The sequence below is a fragment of the Miniopterus schreibersii genome (genome assembly GCF_964146895.1).
Source record: "Miniopterus schreibersii genome assembly, chromosome: 11".
Lineage (NCBI taxonomy): Eukaryota > Metazoa > Chordata > Mammalia > Chiroptera > Miniopteridae > Miniopterus > Miniopterus schreibersii.
Genome location: NC_138111.1, coordinates 1,068,857 through 1,094,404, shown reverse-complemented (window position 1 = coordinate 1,094,404; position 25,548 = coordinate 1,068,857). Strand labels below are relative to the sequence as shown.

At 59.4% G+C, this 25,548-nt stretch overlaps 2 protein-coding genes across 24 annotated transcripts in view; one reads left to right on the top strand and one right to left on the bottom strand.

The window, feature by feature from the left end:
• The first annotated feature begins 14 nt into the window (after positions 1-14).
• Positions 15-17,608, top strand: GOLGA2 (golgin A2). Of its 9 annotated transcripts, none has more exons than XM_081152561.1 (27): positions 15-125; positions 1,745-1,864; positions 3,571-3,651; positions 6,748-6,843; positions 7,099-7,142; positions 7,258-7,318; positions 7,728-7,787; positions 7,965-8,045; positions 8,765-8,803; positions 9,032-9,094; positions 9,180-9,273; positions 9,359-9,465; positions 10,938-10,996; positions 11,319-11,460; positions 12,842-12,931; positions 13,035-13,142; positions 13,488-13,575; positions 13,961-14,298; positions 14,538-14,651; positions 15,341-15,451; positions 15,654-15,729; positions 15,944-16,032; positions 16,269-16,484; positions 16,623-16,725; positions 16,810-16,916; positions 16,988-17,144; positions 17,220-17,608. In XM_081152561.1, the coding sequence occupies exons 1-27, from the start codon at positions 78-80 to the stop codon at positions 17,414-17,416; spliced, it is 2,889 nt and encodes a 962-aa protein (XP_081008687.1). In that variant the 5' UTR covers positions 15-77; the 3' UTR covers positions 17,417-17,608. The 9 variants fall into 9 exon arrangements, with proteins under 9 accessions (XP_081008687.1, XP_081008689.1, XP_081008685.1 ...); XM_081152557.1 differs by having other exon boundaries at positions 46-125; positions 15,341-15,565; XM_081152563.1 differs by lacking the exon at positions 3,571-3,651.
• DNM1 (dynamin 1) overlaps positions 17,568-25,548 on the bottom strand; it is a 40,215-nt gene continuing 32,234 nt past the window's right edge. For 3 of the 15 annotated variants that reach the window (XM_081152575.1, XM_081152569.1, XM_081152576.1), the window contains 6 exons: positions 25,151-25,262; positions 24,732-24,743; positions 24,177-24,347; positions 23,063-23,304; positions 22,586-22,801; positions 17,568-19,469 (listed from right to left, as the gene is read on the bottom strand). In XM_081152575.1, the coding sequence (XP_081008701.1) occupies positions 19,397-19,469; positions 22,586-22,801; positions 23,063-23,304; positions 24,177-24,347; positions 24,732-24,743; positions 25,151-25,262 (826 nt within the window). In that variant the 3' untranslated portion in view covers positions 17,568-19,396. Of the gene's footprint in view, positions 19,470-20,400; positions 20,438-22,585; positions 22,802-23,062; positions 23,305-24,176; positions 24,348-24,731; positions 24,744-25,146; positions 25,263-25,548 lie in introns of all 15 variants that reach the window. The other 12 variants (XM_081152567.1, XM_081152577.1, XM_081152568.1 and 9 more) reach the window with 10 other exon arrangements.

The window sequence follows — 25,548 nt, the reverse complement described above, 5'->3', positions numbered from 1 at the left end:
GTGGCTGCCGGAAGCAATTCCGAGGCGGTTTCCGGGATCGCGGTGATGTGGCCGCCCGCCCCCCTCCCCTGCCCGAGATGTCGGAAGAAGTCCGACAGAAAAAATTGGCGGAGGCCAGGAAAAAGGTAAAACGCGCGGAGCCGCGGCGCCCCGACGTAGCCCGAGGCCCCTCGGCGGCCACCCCGGGGCTCGAGTCTCTGCTGCGTCTCGAGGGACGCGCGGCGAGACCCTCGGCGTCGCCCGCCCCCCACCCCGGGCCCCCGAAAGTCCTCTCAGCAGCCCCGCCCCCCACCCCGGCGGCCCGGCGCCCGCCCTCGGCGGCCCCGGGTGACTTTGGCGGGTGACTCCCGCGGTTCCCGGCTGCGGGCTCGGCCCGCGCCCCCCGCCGCCCGGAACCGGACCTGCCGGGCGCCGGGGCTCCGGGGCTTCCTGTCCCCGCGGACCGGGCTCCGGGCGCCGCGCTCCCTCCCTCGCCGCGGGGCGACCGGGCGTCGGTTGGGGGGAGTGGAATGTGGCTGTGCCGCGGCCCCCTCGGGCCGCCCCCGCCGCCTGGGCCGCGCGCTGGGGCTTTCGCGCCCTTCCCGGGCCCTGGTCGCGGCGGCGGCGTCCGGCCGTGAAGGGGCCGCAGGTCGGAGCCGGCGCTGCCCCGGCGGCCTCGACGCGCCGGCCCCACGCCTGGGAGGCGGCCTTGTGCTGTAGTTTGTTTTTCTCCCGGGCTCCCCACTCTCCCCAGAGAGACTTTGCAAACGCTCCGCCCGCGTTCTCTCCGCCCCGCGTTCCGGTTCCCTGGGGTTCGGGACCGCGGCCGCCCGGCGCGTGCTCTTCGGAGGCCGGGCTCTGCTTTATCCTCCGTGGAGCGGATCCGGGACCTGCGCGCGGCGCAGCGGGGACTCCCCCCGAGGCCTTGCCTCCGCGCGGGGTGCCCTGAGCGCCGCCCGATAAATGTGGGGCTGAAGCAGCCGTTTTGCTGGATCCTCTTGAGAGAGGAAAAGCCTCTTCTAAGTCGGTATACTTAGGGGCGACATTTACGTAGATTTGTAAGAGCGACTTCTTCCTGAAAGGGTGCTGGGGTTGTCTTTTTTTTGAAATCTGATCCCAGAATTTTTCTCTCTTTTTTTAAAAAAAAATACGTTTTTAGTGATTTCGGAGAGAGAGAGGGATAGAAACATCAATGATGAGAGTTATGGTCAGCTGCCTCCTGCACGGCCCCCATTGGGGATCGAGCCCACAACCCCAGGCATGTGCCCTGACCGGGAATCGAACCAGCGACCTCCTGGTTCATAGGTCGATGCTCAACCACTGAGCCGCGCTGGCCGGGCACAATCCCAGATTCTCTAGTGCTGCGCACCTTCACTGCCTTCTGCCGTCAGGCTGCGTTGATGGAGAAGTTTGAGAAGCCGTGGTGTGCATCTCCAACAGATGCATGAGAAGGGACCCTTATGTCCGATCCCTTAAATGTTTACCTCCTCTCTCTAGCTCCGGTTTTGTCCCCTGGCAGCTACTGATTCATGGCATAACCCCCAGAACCCAGGGTCAGAAGACTGAGTTTAAATTCTATTACTGCCTTTTTAAAAAAGCCGTGTTAATCAGCCCATTTCTTGGGTCGTTAAGTAAGAACTGCAACACCTTTTTAAGGTTGCTGTGGCATTAGATTGGACGGTGCATGTGATCGGAAGCTGTACAGTGGGGTGTCAGTACAGGGCTTCACGGCTGTCATGAGCCTCGCTGCTTTTCCTTTTCGCAGTTGAGAGAATTCCAGCAGCAGCGAGGCATTGGCGTTCCGTCAGGAGCCAAGAAGAAAAAGAAGACTAAAAATGGCAGCAGCCCTGAGACAGCCACTTCTGATGGTCATTCGCCGGAGGATGTGAGTCTGGCTTCTGGGGATAGGGGTGCTCAAGGGGGCCAGTGGAGGGTAGTGGTTAAGATTGTGGGAGAAGAGTCAAGTACTGGTTAAGAATTCTTGGTTTGAGTTTTGTGTTTTTTAAAATATATATTTTATTGATTTCAGAGAGAGGGAGGGAGATGGAGAGAGAGAGAGAAACATCAGTGATGAGAGAGTCATTGATCGGCTGCCTCCTGCACGCCCCCTGCTGGGGATCCAGCCCGCAACCCCGGGCATGTGCCCTGACTAGGAATCAAACCCTGATCTCCTGGTTCATGGGTCAAAGCTCAACTGCTGAGCCACGCCAGCCGGGCAAGTTCTTTTCTTTTTTTAAAAAATTTATTTTCATTATCGAGAGTATCACAGATGTCTCCCAATTTCCCCCTTCCCCCCCCTTTTTTTTTAATCCTCACCTGAGGACATGCTTAGAGAAAGGAAGGGAGAGAGAGAGCGACAGAGAGGCTGAGAGAAGCATCATTGTGAAAGAGAAACATCAATCGGTTGCCTTCTGTATGTGCCCCAACTGGGGACTGAACCTGCAAGCCAGGCATACGTCCTGACGGAGAATCCAGGGCACAGTCCCTGGGTGCACAGGATGACACTCAACCAGCTGAGCTGCTCCGGGTGGGCTCAAATTCTTTTTCTTTTTTTAAAAAAGTTGATTTTAGAGAGGGGAAGGGAGAGATAGAAACATCAATGATGACAGAGAGCCATTGATCGTCTACCTCCTGTGCGCCCCCGACTGGGGATCGAGCTCGCAGTTGTGGCGTGTGCCCTGACCTCCTGGTTCATAGGTTGATGCTCAACCACTGAGCCACGCCGCCAGGGCAGGGCTTGAATTCTTAATTCTACCTCTCCCTCTGCAAGGGATATGGTTTGGGGCCATTTGGGTCTCTGTTTCCACATCAGTAAAATCAGGGTAATATTATCTTACACTTATGAAGTGTAAATGACATTTTTATACTAATCCTCAATACAGGGCCTGGTGTGGAGTAAAAGTCCAGTAAGGGTAGTTGCTGTTGGACTTGCTGCTCTGGTGGTTTTTCTCATCCCCAGCCTCAGGGGGAAGCCAGGCTGTGAGAACCACCAGCCACTTGCCTTTGGGCTCCCCCTTTAGGAAGCACCAAAAGAGTCCCAAGGTGTGGTAGGGAGAGCCCCAGGCACTGGGTTAGGAGTTGCAAGTCCATCTCTGGGCAGCCTCAGGAAAATCACTTCCTCCCTTGGGCCTCAGTTTCCTTATCTGTAAGATGATATTGTTGGATTAGATCAGTGTCTTGCAGACTTATTTTTAGGTATAATCCCTTTTGTTCAAGCCAACCTTTGTTGGAAAGTCTGTTTTTTACAGTGGAGGGGGGGTCTGGAGCCCTGCCAGGTTCATCCCTAGCATCCCAGCTGAGGATAGGGTCTGACGAGTGCGTTAGGAGCTGCACTCGTCAGGTGACTCCACTCTGTGACTGCATTGCTCAGGGGGCTTTTCCATCTGTTCATTGGTGTTGATTTCTGCCTGTGGCAAGGCAGCAAGTGGCTATATGGAAAGATGGCACAGACCGTGGCATTGATCCCCTTCTCTCTCCTCTAGAGTGTAATTTCCCTGAACCCATCTCTCCCTCCTTTCCTGACTCTCGCCTCCCTCTAAGCCACTTCTCTCTTTCTCCCCTGCCCTTGTCTCCCCTTTTCGCTTCCTGTAGATTCAGGACATTCTGAAGGTGTTGGTGTCCGACCTTAACCATTCCAATGGGGTAGCGCTCTCCCCATTGGACGATTGGAAGGTGAGGCAGTGCTGAGACCCCTCTCTGGCTTGTTCTCTCCCAGCTGTGCATGTCCCCGAGGCTTCTGTGGTTTGGGGGGTACTTTGGCTTATTTTTATGTTGCTATCATTAACCCTCGGCCTGTTCATGTCTGCTTTTTCGCCTGCTTGGTTGATTGGGTATGTTTTTTCTTCCCCCACATCTTTTATCATCTTGGAGAAGGTGAGATACACCTTGATTGTTAAAGGTAATAGCTTCCAGAACAGGAGGGTGGGATTTGGGCTTTTTGAACCTAAGGTTTGGATGTCCAGCGGTGCTCTCAGACTAAGAGATTAAATAAAATCAGACCTTTTGGTCTTGCCCTGTGAGCATCTGTCCCCAGAAGACCAATAGACCTCAGAGCAGTTTGTGATTTTTCCAGCTGATTAATTTTGCTTTGAGAGTCAGCTACGTAGCATTAAGAGAAAGGGAGTAAAAATCAAATATGGACACCTAAGCGTAGCCAGTGGGCCCATGATAGCAGAGGCACCTGACTGGGCCCCAGAGAAAGTAGGGGAGCCAAATAGAATGCCCACTGAGGGAGGCAGGCTGTGCTCAAAGAGGCACGATCGAGTGTGGCAGCATTCTCATGCTCAGCTGAGGAAGGAGTGGGTTTTAAATGGATTTGAGGCTGGAGGGGATGGCATTTGAGGCCGGTTTGAAGATCAGAGGTGGGTAACATCTATCCACATGGAGAGGAGGAAATGGAAATTCCAGGCCAAGGGTGTGGTACAGGTAACGGCCAGGATCCTGAGCTCTCAGAGCACTTTCCAGAAAGGTGGGGAGCCTGGTGTGCATTGGGCCAGGAGATGGCCTCCCCCGGACGTGATGTTGGCACTTCCTTCTTAATTGACTTCCTTGGGGGACCTCTGCCAGGCCAGAGGAGCAGGGCTGAAATGGGGCCAGATCCTGCCCGAGGGAGGTTTGGGAGGAGGGCTGCGGCAGGGTGCCCCTGGCTGGTACTAGAGAGTATTTCAGTCGTCGGGAATGCTCCCGCCCAGCTGGTCAGGTCTCTGCAGGTGCTGTGACTCACCTTGTGGGCTTGCGTGGCACGGGGAGGGCAGTGCAGGCCTGCAGGAATCCTGAAGCTGCGTATTTACACTGGTGGCCTGTGTCCACGGCCCTGTTCTGCAGATGACGCAGAGTCCCACAGCCCTTCGTGGTGGTGGTTGTTTTTTTGAAGGGGAGAGAAAGAGAATCATCGGTTTTTGTTGTTCCACTCACCTATGCATTCACCGGTTGACCCTTGTATGTGCCCCACTGGGGATCAAACCCACAACCCTGGCGCATCAGGAGGACTCTCCAGCAGCTGAGCTACCTGGCCAGGGTCCCTATTGTTTTTAATTCTTCTCTTTATCAGTAACTGTTTCCCACTTAGGTTTCCTACTCCTGTAATGCAGGCCCGTGATTGCAGTATCCTGGGCAGAAATAGAGCATTTCCAGAAATGGGGACTCATGGAGAAATAAAAAGTTGTTAATGGAATGGGACATTTGAGGGGAGTGGGCAATTTCTTTTTGTTTTGTTTTTTAAAGATCTTTTTAAGTTGATTCTTATACAGAGGAAGGGAGAGGGATAGAGAAACATAGATGTGAGAGCCAAACATCCATCAGCTGCCTCCTGCACGCCCCGTACTGCTGATTAAACCCACAACCTGGGCATGTGTTCTGACCCGGACTCTAACCTAAAACCCTTCAGTGCACAGGATGACACCCAGCCAATTGAGCTACACTGGTCAGGGCTAGACAATGTTTTTTCAAAAATCCATACTTAGCTACAAGACTTAAAATTGTGAAATAACTTGGTGTTCACAAAATAGTCATGTTATATATATTTAAGTCCTCAGAAAAGTACTTTTTCCCCTTCTGAGCTTTTTTGTGTCTAATGCTAGGGATCTGTGGGAATTCAAGATGTCAGGAAGGACCTAGAGCTTTCTGGGGCCCATGCTGGGAGGGTGCTCACTCCTCCAAAGTCTCCTGCCCGGTCAGCTCAGAGCCCCCCTTTTGCCTGTTAGAGTCGGTTGTACAGGTTTGGTGAGGCAACACCAGGTTCCAGGGCCAACGGTCACGAGTGGACAGTAGTGCAAACAATTTGACTCGCCTGCAGCACTTCTCTAAGGAAGGGGCTGATTGGGACTTTCAGAGGCCAGAACTGAGGGGTCCAGCGTGCAGGCAGCCCCCCGTCCCCTCCCCCCCGGGATGCAGCCTCTCCCTCCAGGTCCCAGCCTCGCTGGACAAGCCATGGCTCCCTAGCGCTTCCCCTTGTCAAGCTTCAGCTTGTCACTCCTCGTCCCATCTGGCCTGTTGGACATGAGCTCTCTAGAGCCAGAGTCTTGGACTGATGTCAGGCCCCGGCCCGCCCGGAGAGGCTGGGTGGGGCTCTGGTTGAGCAGGTGGGGCCAGTTGGGGAAGAGAGAGCGGCTCCTCTGAGGCTCCTGGTTCTCACTCCAGGATTGTTCAGGAAGCCCCATCAGCGGGTGGATATCATACCTCCGTTTCTCAGGTGGCTTCTTGGTTGGTTAGTTGTTTTGGAGCTAAGAGCTTGGGGTGGGGTTACTTTTTACCTCCAGGATCAGGGAGAGGCTTCTAGTTGGGCAGCTGCTTTCCCAGAAAAGGCCTGAGTCGGGCAAACGCAGCCAGTGGTTGGAGGGAGGAGGGAAGGGAGGAGAGAAGAGTGAGGGGAGAGAGCTGTGTTGGCCCCGTCTGCTGCTCCTTCACTGCCCCCTCTGCCCAGCAGGGCCCATGGTGAGGGCCACTCTGAGGCACAGACCGGCCTTTCCCCTTCTCCCTGACTCGGCTGCCACGGGTCGGATCCTGGTACTGTCATGCTGAGCTGCAGGGAAAGCCAGCCCGTGTTCACGAAGGTCTTGTGGGCCTGCTTTGAGCTCTGGCTGCCAGAAGACTGCAGAGTGACCTGAACCGTGGGCGAACCATAGCCACAGCCAGAGTGGCTCCCAGCATGTGTGACTGTCACTCTGACTGCAGCAGCACCTGTCCTACCCGCTCCGCACCCCTGCATCCGTGGCAGCAAGAAGCCTTCTTTCCCGCCCATCCCCTAACCCCTGCTCTTTTCTGTGACAGGCGCCCAAAGACCACCCTGCTCCAGCGGCACTACCTTCTGATGACACCATGCCCCCTGGTGGTGTCCTCCCCCCCACCGCTACTTCATCAACTCAGGTTGGTGCCGCTCCCCTTTGCCCGCTGCCCTGCTCTGTATTCACCCCCTTCCTTCCTGGAGGACTGGGCCCACCGCGGACTCTTCCCTCCTCTCTCCAGGTGGCCTGGTTCCTGGAGCCAGGCGCCCTCCCTGAGGACTAGGGTGGGGAGGCCGTGGCCAGGTTTTTTCTCAGTTTCGGGGAGAGGGAAGGTTGTCAGATGAGCTTGACTCACCTCACCCCTGACTTCTCACCTCATGTGTTTCTTTCCAAACAGAACTATGATCCTGAAAAGGTTCCATTTGTCCTGTCGGAAAGCACGTGAGTATCTCTAGGGTAGCAGCTTCTAGGCTGAGGGAGTCGGGGCGGCCGCTGCCTGTGACCCTTCCTTTCCCATCGAGCCTCCTGCACCCCTGACTCCTGTGTCCACCCCCAGATTCTCATCTACCGAGAGCCTGCGGCAGCTTTCCCAGCAGCTCAACGGTCTCGTGTGTGAGGTACCCTAGACATTGGGGCCCAGAAGGGCTGGAGGGGGGAGGAAGTGTGGTAGAAACTGAGGCAGAGGTTCCCAAGAGGGAGGGAAAATGCTGGAAGCAGTCAGCTCAGCTGGGTACGGTGTGGCTAGTTGCTCCTTCTCTGAGGCTCCTCCCTCAAGCTGTTCAGATGAGGGAGCTGGACCCAGGGATGGGTTATATCCTTCTGTCCTGCTGCAGGAAGTGCAGATGAGAGCTGCTTGGGAGGGGCCGGGCAAGGGGGAGATAAGAACCAGGAGAGGTTGGCACAAACGAGTGAAGGGAGCCGGGGCCAGCTTAGGCAGAGAAGATTGTGCCAGCTACTGGGGGAGGTGGGGGGCTTAGGCTTGGTGAGGACAGAGCACCTCCATGTGAGCTCTGTGATCTCTCCTAGTCGGCACCCTTCGTCAATGGGGAGGGACTAGCATCTTCTGCTAATATAAAGGCTCTGGAGGTGAGTTACCCTGGACTGTGGCCCAGTGATCCTGCAGGTCAGCCCCCCAACCCCAGCAGGGGGGGCTGGGTGCCCTGCTGCCAGCTGAGGCAGCCCAGATACCCCCAACCCTAATGATTGCTCTCTCTACCTCTCCCCCACCCCTCCTTCAACTCCTCCTCTCTGCATGCGCCTCAGAGCCGGTACCAAGAGCTATCTCTAGCCCTGGACTCCAGCAATCTAACAAACAAACAGCTCAGTAGCGAGATAGAGGAATTGGTAAGAGTCTAGAGGGTCCCTGATTCCATGCAGCCAATGTGGGGCTCTGAAGAAGGGGCTGGGGCCCCTGATGCCAAGGGAGAGAGGGGTGTGGGGGCCTAGTCTCAGCTGGAGGGATCCCGCATGCGGAGCATGTGGCATGGCTCTCTCTGGCTGCCCTCTGCCTGTTCTCTGTCCTCCAGACACCCCTGCTTGTCGAGCCCTCTCCACACTTGCCCTAGTGGCACTGTTGCCTCCAGGGGGAGCCCTAGCCTGACTGCTGTGTTCTGGCCCCGACTCTGCCCCTAATTTGCTCTGTCTTTGACCTTGAACAAGTCCCTTCTCTCTGGAATTCAGTTCCCGAGGAGGTAGAATTAGAGGGTGTCCAAAGTTCCCTTTAGCTCAAAAAAATAAAAAAATTGAAAGCTCCTTTTCATTCCTGCTGTTGAGCACAGAACCTGTCCCAGGGAGTGTGCTAAGTAAATGTCCGTCACAGGCGTGCAGAAGGTGCTCTGCCTTCTCAAACCGGCTGCTCGCGTTTCCATCATTGTCCTCTAGGAATCCGACTGATACCTGTTCCTGTAGCTGGGAGCAAAACCGCCTTATACCCAAAGTCTCTGCCTGGGAGCTTTGAACTCTCCCTTTAAAACCCACTCCTGGTCCCTGTCCATCCCTCTGTGGTCTGGGGAGCAAGATAAAAGGGGATGACCTCAGTCACCTCCCTTTGACTCTTTCCACAGAAACAACAGAACCAGGAAATTGCAGATCAACTAGAAAAAGTAACGTGATTTCTTTGTCGACTCACTGCATGGCTGAGGGGTTCGGGGAGGACTCAGCCTGGAGAAACAAAGGGGCCACCCTGCCCCTCCCCATCCCTGGTCTTCCCATCCCCCCCCCAGCCTGGCCTCACTGGTGGGCCTGTCCTGGGCCATTGGTGGCTTCTGGGCATGTCTTTTGCTGCTCCATTTCTGCCTCCTGCCTAAGAGATGTTTCTTCTCTCCCTGCAGGAGAAGCAGGAGTATAAGCAGAAGCTTGCGAAGGAGCAGGGGTCTCTGAGGGAGCAGCTGCAGGTGAGCGGGCTGGGGCGTGTCCCCTCGTGCTGCGTGGGTGCTGCTCTCCCTCCGTCTCAGCACTTGTTTGGCTTTTCTCCCAAAGATTCACATCCAGACCATCGGGATCCTAGTGTCTGAGAAGACAGAGCTGCAGACAGCCCTGGCCCACACTCAGCAGGCAGCCAGGCAGAAAACAGGTGGGAACCAGTGCCCCATCCTGCAGCCGGGCACAGGGGCTGGCCTCCGGTGGCTCCCCTCTGGACTTTGTTTCTGTTGTTCTAGGAGAGGCGGAGGATCTTGCTGGTCTCCTGCAGTCTTCCCAGCAGCGCGTCGGGGATCTGGAGCGGACGCTGTGTGCTGTCTCCACGCAGCAGAAACAGGCGGACAGGGTGAGCCCAGCAGCCAACTAGCCCCTGGAGGCGCAGGTTCCCCAAGGGGGAGTAAGCCTCAAGGCCCCTCCCCCCCTTTTTATGTTTTATATCTTCTATTTGAATCCTCACCTGAAGATATGTTTTTTAATTGACTTTAGAGAGAAGGGAAGGGATATGGAGAGAGAGAGAAACATTGATGTGAGAGAGAAACATTGATCAGTTTCCTCCTATACGCACCCCGATGGGGGGGGATCAAACCTATGACCCTTCGGTGCACAGGACAGTGCCCCAACCAGCTGAGCCACACTTGCTGGGCTCAAGGTCCCATCTGTAGAATGCGGTGTCTGCTGCCCAGAAGGCAGCACAGGCCTTCTCACTGCTCTAAAGTTGTGTGGGTTGGGCCCAGCCAGTGTGGCTCAGTGGTTGAGTTGGCCCATGAACCAAGAGATCGCTGGTTTGATTGCTGGTCAGGAGACATGCCCGGGTTGCGGGCTCGATCCCCAGTAGGGGGTGTGCAGGAGGCAGCCGATTGATGTTTCTATCTATCCCTCTCCCTCTTTCCCTCAATAAAAACGTCTTAAAGTTGTGTGGGTTGTTAGAAGCAGAGGGGATGAGTTGGTTGCCGTGGGTGTTGTGCTGTGCTGTCCAGAGCCAGCACTGGATGCAGAACCGAGAGCCTACAGGCCAGCTCTGCCCTTAATTGGCAGTGGGCCTTGGCCAAGTCCTAGGTGTTTGGGCTGCGAAGGCACAGAACAGTATTTTTCATGTTACCCTGTCATAGAAAGGGGGGAAGTGTGCATGCGTGTGTGTGACATATAAGCCAGATCTGAAAGAGTTATAAAACCCAGGGGAGAACAGGGTGGCTGGGAGACAGTCACTCTTGTGCCTTCTGAGTTTGGGACTATGTCAGTATATCACCCATTCAAAAAATGAATGGAAGATTACAATAACAATTTAATTTCCCCCTCATATCGTGCCCCCAGCCCAGGAAGAAAATGTGGGTAAAGACTCAGACAGACCTGAGTGTTCAGTCCTTGTTCTAAGTGATGTTAGGCAAGTGAATGAACTCTTAGTGCTCTGGGTTGTTCACCTGTAAAACGGAAATAATAATAGTAACTGTTTCCTGGGGTGATTGTGAAGGTTCAGAGGTCAGCATGGGGCCTGGTAAAGTGCTCAGTAAGGGTTCAAAAGTGACACGGGTTCGAATCCCATCACTGCCACACAAAAGCAAAAAAAAGTGACGCAGGTGGTAGCAGCAGTGATAGTGGTGCCGCCTGCTGTCCTGGGCTGCGGCCGGCCGGCTGTGGATCAGCTCTCTGCCGGCCTGTCCCACCCTTACTGAGTTCTGATGGAAAGCAAATGGGAACTTGGGCTGGAAGTGCCCTGGAAAATGTAGAGCGTGGCTGCAGGTGAGAGGGTTGCTGTTACTGCCGTTTCCGCCGGCTCTCCTGCCGCCTGCCTGTCCCGACCTCGTCTTCCCGTGTTTGCAGTACAATAAAGAACTCACCAAAACCCGGGACGCGCTGAAGCTGGAGCTGTACAAGAACAGGTAGGATGGGGCTGGGGCCGGGGCCTCGGGCCGGGGCCTCGGGCCGGGTGGTGTGCTGGGAAGCAGGAGGGTAAGGAGCAGGGTGAGGGTGAGGAGGTCGCCCAGGTTTGGACATGTGCTCAGCAGGCTCTAGTCCCTGCTGTGCCGACTCACGCTTGGCTTTGTGCAGCTCATGTTCCCCCTCTGGCCTATCACTTGTGACTCTTCACCCTGGGGTCCCTCCCAGTACCACTAGTCTGTGGTTCTCTGTGAGGCAGGGGGCTGATCACCAGAGTGACCCTTTCTGTCCTTCATTCCTGCCTTTCTCCACTGCCTCTCACAGCAAAACTAATGAAGACCTGAAGCAGGAGAACTCGGAACTGCAGGAAAAGCTCCGGGTGCTGGTGACCGACAAGGAGGCCGCGCAGCTCAGGGTGGAGGAGCTGAGAAAGAAGCTGGAGATGTCGGAGCTGCTGCTGCAGCAGGTGAGGGGCTGGCCAGGGAGTCCAGGCCCCCCAGCTGGGGCTGGCATCTCTGTGGTCCCTGAGGGTGACCCCAGCCAGGAGCTGGGAAATGGGGATCCTGGCTCTGGTCCTGCCATAGAATCCTCTAGGTTTTGATAAAAATCTGCAACTCAGGGCCCTCCCCAGAACCATGGAATCTGAATCTCAGAGAGAGAGGGAGCTTTCTCAGTTTCTCCCCGCCATTTGAACAAATTTAAACCCATCACATTAGCCAGTTATTTACTTGTAAATGTAGGCAGGAAGGGCTTTCTCGTCTTTGTTTTTAAAAGCACCCTGGCTGAAAACCATGGTTTTATAGATGACATTGACCAGGCTGGCCCATGAGTCTGTTTTCTTCTTCTTGGGGGCCAAGCCACCAGGTGGTCAGGGTGCCTGGGTCGGAGAGCTCCTCCTCCAGTTTCTCCACACTGAGCAACTCTGCCTTCATGGAACTAACTTCCTTCCACGGGGCCTGTCTTCCCTCCGGAGCAGCACAGGAAAGGTCCCAACTCTTTCCCAAGACAGACCTTCAACACTTTGAAAGGGGTCGTGTGAGTCCCTGTGCTTCCTAAGATCTTTCCTGAGCTGAACAGCCCAGCTCCTTCACGTATTTCTCCTGCTGGCTCCCTCCTTGCTGTTGCCTGGATGTGACCTGTTGTCAGGGCTTTTCTATGATCAGGACCCCAGAGTGAAACACGAGTCTCCAGAGTTGGTCTGGCCTGGGCAGCAGGCAGATCTTACAACCTCCTCCGCTCGCCTCGCATCCATCCCCCCAGGGCAGTCTCTGTGCCTGTCCCTGAGATAGGCCGCCTCCTACATGGCCTGCAGGTGAGATGAGAGGTTAGAGCTTCAGGTGCTTTGAGGTTCAGAGGGCTGCTCCTACTGCTGACCCAGCTGCTCCATCTTGAGGGCAGCACAGTGCAGTCTCTCTATAGCCTTCTGAGGCCCGCAGTGCAGGGTTGATGAGTGAGTGCTGTGTGCGTGTGTCAGACTACTGCACAGCCTTTTCAAAGTTAAATAGCCTTGTACACAGCGAAGGGCAGATGAGCTGCAGAGCCACGTGCGCCAGAACCCAGACAACCCAACTGTAATGTGCAGGAATCAAACACGTCTGCTGTGTGTAGAAGAGTCTGGAAGGGTGCTCACCAGGTTGGGGTGGGTGGGGGCCAGAGGAAAGGTTGGAGGATTTTGAACACATTGTTTGAATTGTTTACAGTGAGTACTTAGTGTAAGTACTAGTAACGCGAGGATGGAGCTCTTTATTGGCCCCGCGTTGTATGCTGATCCCAGTTCAGACCCTTTTGGGGAGCATTGTGTGGAACCACCAGGGCTCCCAGATCTAACCTTGCTTTTAACCTTCCAGTTTTCCAGTCAATCTGAAACCCCTGATAGCAAGGAGCAGTTACAGCGGGCCCTGGAGGAGCGGGCCCAGCTGGAGACTCATGTGGAACAGGTGAGGCCTTGCAGGGGGTGGAGGGGAAAGTGACTCCAGTGCCCAGGAGCTGGTGAGGCTCAGAGCCGGCCCTACTGGCTGACTGCTGCGCCCATCCTTGCAGCTGAAGGATTTGCTGAAGCAGCTGCAGGTGGAGAGAGACCAGTATGCAGAGAATCTGAAAGAAGAGAATGCCCTTTGGCAGCAGAAGATGCAGCAGATGTCAGAGCAGGTGAGATGTGACCTTGGGCCCCCTCCTCAGATTGGTCATATCACTTGTGTGCAGCCAGAGGTGGATGTGTGTGGTGGTGGTCTTTTAAAAAAATTTTAAGTTTATTGGTTTTTGAGAGAGAGAGAGAAACATCGATTCGCTCCACTTATTTAAGCATCATTGGTTGATTCTTGTATGTGCCCTGACAGGGATCGAACCCACAACCTTGGTGCATATGGATGATGCGCTAACCAACTGAGCTACCCGGGCAGGGCTGGATGTGTGTGTTTTGTAGGTGGGGGCAGAGAGGGAGATGGTCCACAGCCCTTCCTCCACCCCTCCCTCCATTCTCTGTGCTTCGGGCAGATGTGCCAGCTGAGGGAGCAGAAGGAGCACAGTCTGAGTCAGGTGCAGGAGCTGGAGACCAGCCTGGCCGAGCTGAGGAGTCAGATAGGTAAGCCGAGGCAGGAAGGATCTGGGGCAGGACTTGTGTCAGGAGCCGGTGAGGGTGGCTAGAATGCCCCCAAGGAGGTGGGCTGATGGAACACCATTGTGGCAGAGGGAAAGAGGTGTGTACCCGGAGTTGGCAAGTCTTGCAGTCTCTCCCTGAGACTGTGTCCCTGTCTGGGAAAAAGGGTAGGGTGCCCACCGTCAGCGACTTAGTGTTGTCTTGAGCCTAAAAACGTATCCTGAAAAAATGAATATCGTATGAGTGTGGGATTATTAGCCAGGAAGCCAAGATTCAGGGCAAGGAAGCCGAGTTAGGAGCTGTGGACCAAGAAGAGCATGTTTTGAGACTATAGAGGTGGGAGGCTCTCATTGTATACTTCCTTTCTTAGCTGTCCCCCCACCCCAGGAGGCCCCCGCTGGGCCCTCGGAGGTGGAGCAGCAGCTACAAGCCAGAGCAGAAGAGCTGCAGCAGGAACTGGAGGTCCTGGCAGGGCAGCTGCGGGCCCAGATTCAGGACAATGAAGGTCTGAGTCGCTTGAATCAGGAGCAGGGGCAGCGGCTACTGGAGCTGGAGCGGGAGGCTGAGCGCTGGGGGGAGCAGGCGGAGATGCGCAAGCAGATGCTGGAGGACATGCAGAGCGACCGCACCACCATCAGCCGCGCGCTGTCCCAGAACCGCGAGCTCAAGGAGCAGCTAGCTGAGCTGCAGGACAGCTTCGTCAGGCTGGTACGCAGCCTGGCCCACCCTCCTCCCTTCTCAGGTCCTTTGGTGCAGGGCAAGACACTTAACCCCTCTGGGCCTTTGTTTTCCCACCTTTAAAATGGGGTGTGAAGGCATCTGACCTAGAGAGCCTGCCGATGAATGTGGGGAAGGGGGTTTCCCTTCCCTGAGCTGCAGGAGGCGGGCACCAGGTTCTGGTGTCTCCAGCTGCATTGGGCGGCCACTGATTGTTTCTCTCTGTCCAGACCAACGAAAACATGGAGATCACCAGCACACTTCAGACGGAGCAGTATGTCAAGAAGGAGCTGGCCAAGAAGTTGGGCCAGTTACAGGAGAAGCTGGGGGAGCTGAAGGAGACGGTAACCCTGCCCCTCGAGGAGGGCTCAGACGGGTCCTGGCCTCTGGGGAGGGAGGCACCTGGGCAAGGACGAGCTGGGTAGCAGGGCCAGAACAGAGGCAGCTCCAGCCTAGGACAGGTGATCCCAGAGCTCAGAGCCTGTGACTGCGTTGCCCCCGCTCTCTGACCTTTGGAGGCGCATAGCCCTGTGCTGTCAGTCAGCACCTCCAGCAGAGGCATTGAGCTCGATTAGAGGGGAGGAGGTGTGGACAGTATATATGGATTCTAACCGCAGCCCCACTAGTCACTGTTCACGTCACATCTCTAAGCCTTAGCTTCCTTAACTTAAAGGGGCATTAGCACTTTCCTTAGAGGTATTGAGGAAATTAAATGAGAATCTCGCATGTAAATATCAGGCATTTAGTGTGCACTTAGCAGGTGTCGGTGGGCCCTCTCTGCTGTCCCACAAGCCTGTGGCCTGAAAAGTAGAAAGCAGGTTGTTAAGAGGTTTGAGTCTGGGTGAAGGCGGCATAGGCCTCTGGACAAGGGAGGCAGTCACAGACCCTGGAGCGAGGAAGTCAGGGGCCTGGGCAGGTGGCTGAGCCCCTCGGTGACTGCCTTGGGCACAGGGGTCTGCACCCGCCTCAAGCCATGGGCTCAGAACCTAGAATTGAGCCGCCACGTGCCCTCACAGCTGGGGTCTTCCCGCAGGTGGAGCTGAAGAGCCAGGAGGCTCAGAGTCTGCAGCAGCAGCGGGACCAGTACCTGAGCTACCTGCAGCAGTACGTGGCCGCCTACCAGCAGCTGACCGTCGACAAGGAGGTACTGCAGAAGCAGGTCCTGCTGCACTCCCAGCTCGCGGAGCAGCAGCAGCAGGAGGAAGCCCAGAGCCAGGAGGAGGCCAAGATGGCCCGTCAGGAGCTGCAGGAGACCCAGGTGGGGGGTTGGAGTGCTGGGCCCCTGAGCCCTGAGTGGGAAGGCCTGCAACCTGTGTCCCTTCTCACGCTCTTTCCTGGCCCCTTAGGGGCTCCTGGAAGCTGTCAACCAACAGAACCAGCAGCTACAGGCCCAGCTGAGCCTCATGGCTCTGCCTGGGGAAGGTAATTGGAACTGCCCAGAGGGAGAGCACAGAGCCCAAGGAGGGGGACTTTTAGTGGCACAGAACTGAGTTAGAAGAGACCTTTCGACAGAGTCCTTGTCCTCCGGGGACTGGGCTGCACAGCGAGCGGGGCAGAGTTGGGTCCTGAGTACCTTCCTTGGCTGCTCCACTTCCGTTGTGGGGTTGTCTGAGGACCCTTTGGCTGCCCCCAACAGGAGAGGCACTGGATGGGGAGGAGACGGAGGAGGCGGCTCCCCGGCCAAAGCTGAGCGTGCCGGAGGACCTGGAGAGCCGAGAGGCCGTGGTGAGCTGCCCTCCCCACCCCTCCCCATCCTACTTCCCGGACACCCTTCTTACCTCTCAGTTGCTACCCTCCAACTTCCCTTGATTCCCAGCCTGCCCTGGGAGCCGATGGTCAGACACCCATCCTTGAACCTCAGGGGTGTCCAGAGGCCCTAGGAGGGGGAGCTCCTCTCTGCCTCTGCCTCCCGCTTGCCCTGAGCACCCCTACAACAACACACATGCACCTCTTGACTGCAGGTGGCATTTTTTAACACGGCCTTAGCCAGCGCCGAGGAGGAACAGGCGCGGCTACGCAGGGAGCTGAAAAAGCAAAAGCTACACTGCCGGTGCCTGGCTCACCCGGCAGCTCCGCCCCAGCACCAGCTGGAGGAGAGCACAGCCCCCGGTACCGGGGGCCACAGTGTTTCTGCGGAGACCCACCAGGCCCTCCAAGTGGCCATGGACAAGCTGCAGGTGAGTGAGTCCATCCAGTCGTGTCCCGTCCCCCCCCCCGTTCCGTCCCGTCCCGTCCCCCCCCCCCCCCCCCCCCGGCAGGGTGGAGATGGGCGGGACAGGCATCTGCTGAGCCCTGACCCTGCGTTTTGGCTGCAGAGCCGCTTTACGGAGGTCATGCAAGAGAACGTGGACCTGAAGGAGCGGGTGGAGGAGCTGGAGCACCGCTGCATTCAGCTGTCTGGAGAGACGGATACAATTGGTGAGCGGGAAGGCCAGGGCCCTGGGCAGGGGCGCTGCATGTGGGTGGGGAGCCCAGCAGCTGAGCCCTGTCCCCCGCCTGCAGGAGACTACATCACCCTTTACCAGAACCAGAGGGCAGTGCTGAAGGAGCGCCACCGGGAGAAGGAGGAGTACATCAGCCGGCTGGCCAAGGACAAGGAGGACATGAAGGTAGGGCCCTGGCATCCCTGCGGGGGGCCGGGGCTGGGCCCGGTGTGGCTGCTGAGCACCTCTCTCCCCAGGTGAAGCTCCTGGAGCTGCAGGAGCTGGTGGTGCGTCTGGTGGGCGAGCGTAATGAATGGTATGGCAGGTTCCTGGGGGCTGCCCAGGAACCCGCTGGGGAGCCCACTACAGCCCCCCCGGTCCCCCAAGCAACTGGAGCTGCTCAAAGCCAGGGTGGTGAGTAGAGCTCTCGGGTGGGCGGGTGGGCAGGGAGAGCACGCACATCACTGAGCCCTGCCCTTCCCCTTCAAGACCTTCAGGAGGTGAGCCTCGCCGACGGCACGGAGCCGGGCCCCGTCGCTCTGGAGAGCTCCACTGCGCAGCAGATCATGCAGCTGCTGTGCGAGCTGCAGAGCCCCCAGGAGTTCCCGGGCCTGAGCAGAAACCCCTGCATCCCCTTCTTCTACCGGGCCGACAGCGACGCCGGCGTGAAGATCATGGTCATCTGATAACTGGACACTACCCTGGAGCCGTGGGCCGGGCGCTGCCCCACCTCCTCCTGCCACCCTTCCCTCCCTCCTACTACTATTATAATACGAGAATAGACTTATTTATTGATCACACAGGACAGAGGAAGGAGGCGGGGATGGGGTTGATTCGACTCTATTTGTTTTATTTCGGAATAAATGGATTTAGCCATACAGCCTGGCCTGTTTCTGTTCCCGGTCACTGGGTCCGGGTTCTGTCCTGAGCACTGAACAGGAAGTGGGTCCTGCCATGTGGAGCCCCCCAGCGACTGAGCACGTCCAGTGGGGATGTTAGAGATGTGGGCCTGCCACCTGTGTGCTGCTTGGTGAAGCCTGGGGGACCCCTAGGGGTTGCCCACAGGGCTCTGCGGGGCAGTCCTGCCTGATGGCCCGCAGACTCAGAGACTGACGTGACCTGGGCAGGGAGCAGGTGCCAGCATCGGGGGAGCAGACTTCCAGGCTGGGCGGTTTCCATTCCATGACCCTGCCCTCTGGTGGCCTGTTCCGTCCCCCACAGGGCACGCCCACAGCCATGTCCACGCCCATGCCCCACGCCCGCCTCCAGGCTGCTCGTGCTCCTGTCCCCTGGTGGTCAGAGCAGGATGCACAGGGTGAGGATCAGCTAACACCCAGGCGCTTCCGGGGCCTTGGAAAGGCTGGGCCCGTTCTGCCATTCCTCACCGCACCCTAGCAAAGGCTGGCCTCCCCAACCCCTGCACCCCAATGTTTAAACCATCTCCCCCCGAGTGCCACAAAACACAAGCCAGCAGAGGACACATGGTTCCCCATCGTCCAGAAGCGGGTTTTATTCTCAGCCAAGAGACAGCAAGACCGGTGGCGGTCAGAGAACCACGCAGCTGCCAGTGCACAGCCCCACGCACGGGGTGGGGGGGGAGGGGGCAGCTGGCTGTCCACAGGCTGGGCGTGCCCGGAGCTCGTCCTCCTGCGAGGTGGCGCTCGGAGGAGGGTGTCGGGTGACAGTGCTCCCTTGTAGTTGGGCCACAGGACTCAGACAGCATGGTGATTCCCAGCACTAGGGGTGAGACTGGCAGCCATATATGTGTGCGTGTGTATATATATGTATACATGTGAGTATTTATAGATATTTATAGGAAGGAGCAGGAGAGAGACCACAGAGGGGCACGAGTTTCACCAACGGCACGCTGGGGGTGTCAGCTCACCACTACAACAGACTAAGTCACAGATGAAGGGGGCGGCTCTGGGGCTGGGGAGCCACTGTCAAGTCACGGAACAGCCGTCCAGGCAGGCTTGGAAAGAGGAGTCTCCGAGGAACGGAAGGGATCTGGTTAGAGGTCGAAGGGGGGCCTGGGGCTCTCAGGACGGGACGGACTTGCCTGACCCGATCGGCTGGCAGTTGGAGAGGAAGCAGAGAGAGAGAACAGGAGGGAGGGAGAGAGCTGGTAAGGCAAGGGCAGCGGACCCGCAGGGGTGCGAGGGGAGGGCAGGGGAAGAAGACGCAGGCGAGGGTGTGGGCAAGGGCCCCGACAGAGGAGAGGGGCAAGAACGGGAAGGTGGGAGGGAGGAGCCTGAGATGAGCGGGGGGGGGGGCAGAGCTTCATGGGGAGCTGGGCTGGGGGCTGGGGTGGCCCTCCCCCTGCCACGCACGCTGGCCTCTCACACACCACCAGGCAGTGCACCCACAGCTCCAGACACATGCTCAGCCCCCTCTGCCTTCCTTCTGAGGTCCTCCTATCCTTCAGCCCACCGGCCCTGGCCACCACTAGCCTCAGGGAGTATGGGGCTCTGAGCCCCAAGCAACGGCCACCAGGCCTGATGGGAAAGACAGGAGAGAGAACACTGTTTGAACCAGGAGGGCAGAGCGTAAAGGATGGCTGGAGGGAGCACTGCAGGCCCCTCTGGGTGGGCAGGAAGCCCAGGAGTCCTCGAAGGGGCCCTGGGGAGGCAGGGAGCACAGGCAGCCGGATGCCAGTGGCCACAGGCTTATAAGTCTAAGAGGGGAGCCTCAGGTGGTCGGGGGACCGCAGGTCGCGTAGGTGAGGCTGGGCCCTTCCTGCTGGGGAAAAGCAGAAGGAGAGTCAGCGGCAGGGACAGAGTGGTGGTGGGTTCGGCTTCGGGGGCGAGTTCTGCAGCCCAGCCGGGCGGAGCTCAGAGAGCTGATGTGCCCAGGTCAGCAGACACTGCCATCCCCTTGGCTGGGACCTGTCGGCCACCTCTAGGAGCAGCAGGCCCGGGTCTATGCACCCACGGGCTGGCTGCGGTGCGCCACCTGGGGCTGGGAACGCTGCCTTCGGTGGTGCACCAGCAGGTGTGGCCACGCCGCCAAGGAGGGAGGGCGAGGGGCTGTGGGACCCCTCCTCGCCTGTGAGGTGTGTTCTGGGCTGACGGTGTGGACAGGACCCTCAGGCTTCCAGAAATCATCAAACAACCAGAGCCTTCGCCCCAGGTCGCTGCTTATCAGAGGTGGGACTCTGACCGCCTCTGCCCTATCGTGGACTCGGTTCCTAGCGCTCCAAGCTGGCTGCCAGCTGGCTGCCCTGCCCCAGCAGCATGGCTCAGGCTGGGGGATGAATACGGCACCCCCACGGTGAAGACCCAAGGCCTCTGGCTGCCTGAGTCCAGAGCCACACACAACCTCCTCCAAGCTCCCTGCCCCTACACCCTAAACCACAAGCTCTCTGCCCTCTGGCAGCTCTGGAGAGCCCCCATGTCTGCCAGTTTGGGTGCGGAGCCTGTCCCAAGAGCTCCCCAGGCTCAGCCATGGAGATCCCGGGCAGTGGCACTGAGTCCCGAGGCTGGCTGAGAAGGGAGGTGAGGAGAGAGCCAGCCGGCAGGGAGGACAGAAGATGACAGAATAAGTCTGGAGCTGCAGAAGGGGAGGGCGGGGGGCCTGGCTCTGAAGTCCCAGGCGTGCCCCCCGGTGTGGAGCTGGTGCAGGAGGGGCCAGACACACCGCTCATGCAGCAGGCTGAGAGGCAAGTACCTACCGTGGCTGACGCTCCTCAGGGGTCACTGATAGTGATTCTGAAAGACAGCACGAAATCAACATGGCAGTTCACACGCACGGACAGGGCGGCCTCGGGGTGGAGGGCACGCACACGCACACGCACGGGCGTGCACACAGTGCTGTGAGGCCCCGCATGCACACGCTGACACACATGCCCACAAACAACACGCATACGCCTCCCCCGCCGAACACTGCCCAGCACCCGCCCTGGCTGGCACGTGCAGCACGGATCGGGGGCATGCAGCCACTGGGCACATGGAAGCACACACGTGGCCGGGGTCACAACACAGAAGCTCGCCCGCATATAGGAGGCACTTGCACCAGCTCCCTGCACACTCCAGCCCGGCTCCGTAAGAACAGGTTTTGCTTTCCTAGGGTCCAGTGGTCATTTCTCTGCCCAAGAGCCTTCCATGGCTCCCTACTGCCCACAGCATTGAGTCCCAGCAAGTCCAACTCTTCTGTGGACCCTAACCTGTCCCACGATGGCACCTAGGCCAGCCTGCTTATCCTGCCTCCTTCCACCTGCACTCTGCTCTGGCCAGCGGCTCTCCTCAGTGCCTCCCACACCAAACCCTTGCCCACACAGCCGCTGCCTACCCAAATGCCACCCGACTCCTGGCCACCAGAGCCTTATCTCAATCAGCAGCCAGGCCTCACTGAAGTTAAGCTGCCTTGAAGCTCCCCCGGATTGCTCTCTTCCCCCGAGGCAAGGCCACGACTTGCCAAATGTTTCCTGTGTGTTAGCAAAATTGGACTTAAGAGCAGGTTCCATGCCCGGCCAGCGTGGTTCAGCGGTTGACCATGGACCTATGATCCGGGAGATCTCGGTTTGATCCCCAGAGTCAGGGCACAAGCCTGGGTTTTGGGCTTGATCCCCAGCAGGGGGCGTGCAGGAGGCAGCCCATCGATGACTCTCATCACTGGTGTGTGTGTGTGTGTCTCTCTCTCCCCCTCTCCCGTCCTCTCTCTGAAATCAATAAAAATATATTTTAAAAAAAGCAGGTACCAAATCTTCAAGTTCCCACATGTCAGACCTCAGCGCAGACCTGGGCGTGTCCGACACCCTTTGGGATCTGAACTCACGTCGGAAGTTAACCAAGTGCTCCTAGAGCCACGTGTGCAGTGAACGGGGCACTCCTCTAGCCACTGTCTCCCTCGACCCCTCACCAACCCTGGGGGGAAAGGCAGAATGTTAATTATCACTCGGCAGAAGGGAAACGGAGGCTTGCGGAGAGGCCAGGGTGGGCGGAGCCTCTGGACTGCAGTCCAGCGCTCCGTCAATGCCCGGCGGCCTGCTGGACCCCGTCCGCTCTGACCATCAGGTCCCCGCGGAGCAAGCCTCATCTCGCTCCATTTGGGGTTCATGGCTCGACCCATGGCCCTACCCTCCAGCCGTCTGGAAACACACGGACGGTGCTTATGCGGGGCCGGGACAAGCTGCTAGATCCGAGTGGGAAGGAGGCAAAGCCGAGGTTCCCCTTCCCTGGGAACCTGGGGGACGGGGCGGCCTCCACCCACTCCTGCCCCACACCCCGCGCTGGCCCGGCCGGTGGGGCCGGGGGCGCGGGCGGGAGGAAAGCCGGGGGCTGTCCCGCGGCGCGGGGCCCTTTCCCAGCCGCTGCGCGCCCCGCGCCCGCCTGGGCGCCACTCTCACGCTCTCACGCCGTGTGCACGCCCACTCACACCGCACACACCGGGGTCACGGCCACGGCCCGCCTCCGTCCTGCGGGCCAGGCAGAGGGGGCGGCCTCCTGGGGCGGCTCGGGGGGACCCCTGCGTGTAAGGGAACCGAATCTGCACCCCCAAGGGGGGCCTGGGTTTGGGTGCTCGGACCTCAGGGAGGCTCAGGGGTGGGCGGGAGAAGTGGGGGCGCAGGGAGAAGGGAGAGAGGAGGAAAGCGCGGAGAGGGCGGAGGGCGGAGGGCGCGGAGGGCGCCGAGGGCGGAGAGGCGGGAAGCGCCATGCGAGCGGGAAAGGGGGGCAGGAGGAGGAGCCCCACGGCCCCTCCCCGGAAACGGCCGCCGCCGGGACTCAGCGCCCCTGGGGAGCAGGCTCCGCCAGCCCTCGCCCCCCTCCCCGCCCCCCCACCCGTGACTCCGGCGCCCCGAGGCCTCGAATGCAGAGGCCCGGCTCCCTCCCGGCCGGCGGCCTCCAGCCCCTACTCACCTGGGGACCCCGGGCGGGGCGCGGTTGGGGCGCGAGGGCACCTGGGGGGGCGGGCCGAAGGGGTCAGGGGAAGCCCCCGGCCTGGAGGGCACGGGGGGCGCTGCCCCCAGGGCGGACCCAGCAGGCGGAGGCCCAGGAGCAGGGCCCCGGGAGCCGGGCCGGGCTGGGGGCACGGCGGGGGCGCGGCGCTGCGGCGTGGGGCTGGACGTGGGCGACCTGCGGGCGACACGGGGCGGGGCGCGCGGGGGCGGCCAGGTGAGCGGCCCCGCCCCCGCCGGAGCCCCGCCCCCGCGAGAAGCCCCGCCCTGCGAGCGCGGAAGCCCCGGCCCCGCCCAGCGCCCGCGGCAAGCCCCGCCCCTCCCAGCGGCAAGCCCCGCCCACCCTCTCTAAGCCCCGCCCCTCGCTCCAGGTGGGAGCCCGTCCCGGCCGTCCCGCCGCGGGCCGCGGGCTGCGGGGCCGAGGGCCCGACCCTGGTACCTGCGTCCGGCCGGTACACTCTGCACCTGCAGCCAGGAGTCGTCCACGGGCGGCGGCATGGGCGTGCTGACGGTGGTGGTGTTGATGTCGCCGATGATGCCCAGCGCCTCCTTCAGCGCGTGGTACATGCGCAGCATCTCGTCGCGCCGCTGCGCCTGCTCCGCCGACTCCTCCATCAGCGTGTTCTGGTCCCCGCACGAGTACAGGTTGGCCAGCAGCTCCGAGAAGATGAACTCCTTGGTCTGCGCGGGCGGAGAGAGGGCAGCGTGGGCCCGGCGCCCCAGGGGCACCCCGCGCCCGCCGCGCGCCCCGGGGTGCGCCCTGAGCTCGGGGATCGCCCCCGCCCCCCGCCCCGCGCGCGGCCCCTCGCCCTGCTCCCGGGGGCCTGCTCGGGATCGCAGCTCTGGGAGGACGCCCAGGGGCCCTCGCACGTCTAGGAAGCCTTCGGCCAGCATCCCGGCCCCAGGCGCCAACCTGCCGGGGCTGGGGGGCTGTAGGGCGCTGGGCAGGGGCCCGGCTACCTGGCCGGACTCTGGGAACGTCATGGAGACGCCTGAGGTTTTCACTCCAGAGGCCCCTGTCTTACTTATTAGTTATTCAAATATACGTTGAGCGCCCCCTTCTGGGCCAGGCCCTGTGTTGCTATGTGTTTTATGTTCACTTTACTCTCCAACTGTTATTATCCAGGTTTGACATACAAGGAAACAGGTTGGGAGAGGGTGGTTGGTTTGCCCCCACGGGGAATCCGTGGCAAAGGCGGGATTCAAACTCAGCGCTAATGCTCTAGGGGCCAAGCTTTTTCACGGAGCCACAGGTGACAGTGGTTCCGCGGGGCGTGTATTTCAAAACAGGGTCTGGGTGTTCCCACAGGACTGGGCGGGCGCCTTCTGAAAAGCTTGCGAGCGCGTTTGCGACAACGTGGGCATGGGAATCTACAAAATAACACGGGAGACTCCCTTCGTGTGCTTTTCTGCGAGGTGCTTCTGGTGTGGACCGGGCCTCCCTCCTCGGACCTGGCCCGCAGGCCTGGCCCAGGCTTCCCTGGGCCTGAGCTGGCCGCCTCCCTGGCCTCACAGGAGCGCCCCCCGCGGGTGGGGCGGGGGCGTGCACCCACGTTGTTGATCATGAGGTGCATGATAGTCTTCGGCATCAGGTCGCGCACGGTCTTGTTGACGATGGCCATGTACGAGTCCACCAGGTTCCGGATGGTCTCCACCTGCCGCTCCAGCTGCGGGTCCATCGAGTGCATGAGGTTGTCCGAGCCGTTCTCCTCCGTCTCGCTGGCCTAGCGTTGGGGACGGGGCCGTGAGCGTCGCTGCGCCCTCGAGGCTGGGTTCCAGGCATCCCCAAGGCTCAGCCCTCCCCGCCCAGGGTACCCGGGACTCCGAGGCCCACAGAGGAGCAACTGGCCTGGACACATGGACACCGGCTCCCCCACACGCTCTGGGTCTCTGGGCTCTGCCCATCTCAGTGCCCCTCGGGACCCCAGACCCTCATTGAACCCCATCTTCTCTCTTGACTCTAGAGCCTAGACTCTGCCTCCGTTCCCCAGTCTATAAACGAGGAGAGGTCATCTCCCAGGGCCCTTCTTGATTCTAAGGACCTGGCCAGAGGTGGTTCCAGGCCGGAGACGCATGGCCGGCCCAAGGGCAGGGAGGGGCACACTCACTTTCTCTTTGTCCTGGGAGGCCGTAGGGGTCGCCGCACCAGCACCGCCAACACCGCACGGGGAACACGGCGGAAACACACAGAGGAAGAGGGGAGGGAGTGAACCCAGGGCACCGTCCCCCCATTCTAACCACAGTGACAGAGGGGTGAAGGGAGAAGGCAGTCTCAGGAAACCACCACCGTGGGGGGGGAGTGCAGGAAACGCCATCGGGGGCAGAGAAGGGATCCCATAACCCTGCTATTGGGGGAGGTAGGGAGAGAGGCTCACGGCCACCCCCCCCTCGGCAGGTAGGGGGATGATGGAGGCCTGCAGGTTTTAGCCGTGAGGGCTCAGAAACTCGGCCTGAGTTGGCGGCCCCAAAGATGGGCCCCCACCCCCTGTTAGAAGCAGCTTGCCCCTCCCCCCGCCCCGCCACTCACCCCAACACGCTCGGGGTACACGCCCGCCCTCAGGAAGGAGGCCTTCCAGCTGTCCACCTCCTCCTGCGTCTCGCAGGCCAGTTCCAGCTGCCGGTAGTCCTTGTAGACATTCCTGCAAGAGGGGGCAGGTGGTGAGGGGGGGCGAGGGCACCCGTGGACCGGGCCCATCACGCCTGGGGGCCGGTCCTGGCTTCCTGGTTTCCCAGCGGGGTGACCCTGGGCCAGTCCCTTCCTCTCTCAAGCCTCAGTTTCCTCATCAGGAAGACAGGCTAACAATAATGATCCTGCCTGCTAGGGGAACTGCAAAATGCGTCCTCCTAGGATTCAGCGAAATGAGCCGTAAAACGCTCCATTGAAAAGGGACGGAGCCCTCCTTAAAGGACACCTGTGACGGTGCA

What these genes read in the sequence shown, in the direction of transcription:
- GOLGA2 (XM_081152557.1), top strand. Translation starts at nt 78, where the DNA reads ATGTCGGAAGAAGTCCGACAGAAAAAATTGGCGGAGGCCAGGAAAAAG. An exon ending in TGGAGAGCCGAGAGGCCGTG is followed by an intron (nt 16,033 to 16,268) that starts GTGAGCTGCCCT and finishes TCTTGACTGCAG; the next exon opens with GTGGCATTTTTTAACACGGC. An exon ending in AGCTGCTCAAAGCCAGGGTG is followed by an intron (nt 17,145 to 17,219) that starts GTGAGTAGAGCT and finishes TTCCCCTTCAAG; the next exon opens with ACCTTCAGGAGGTGAGCCTC.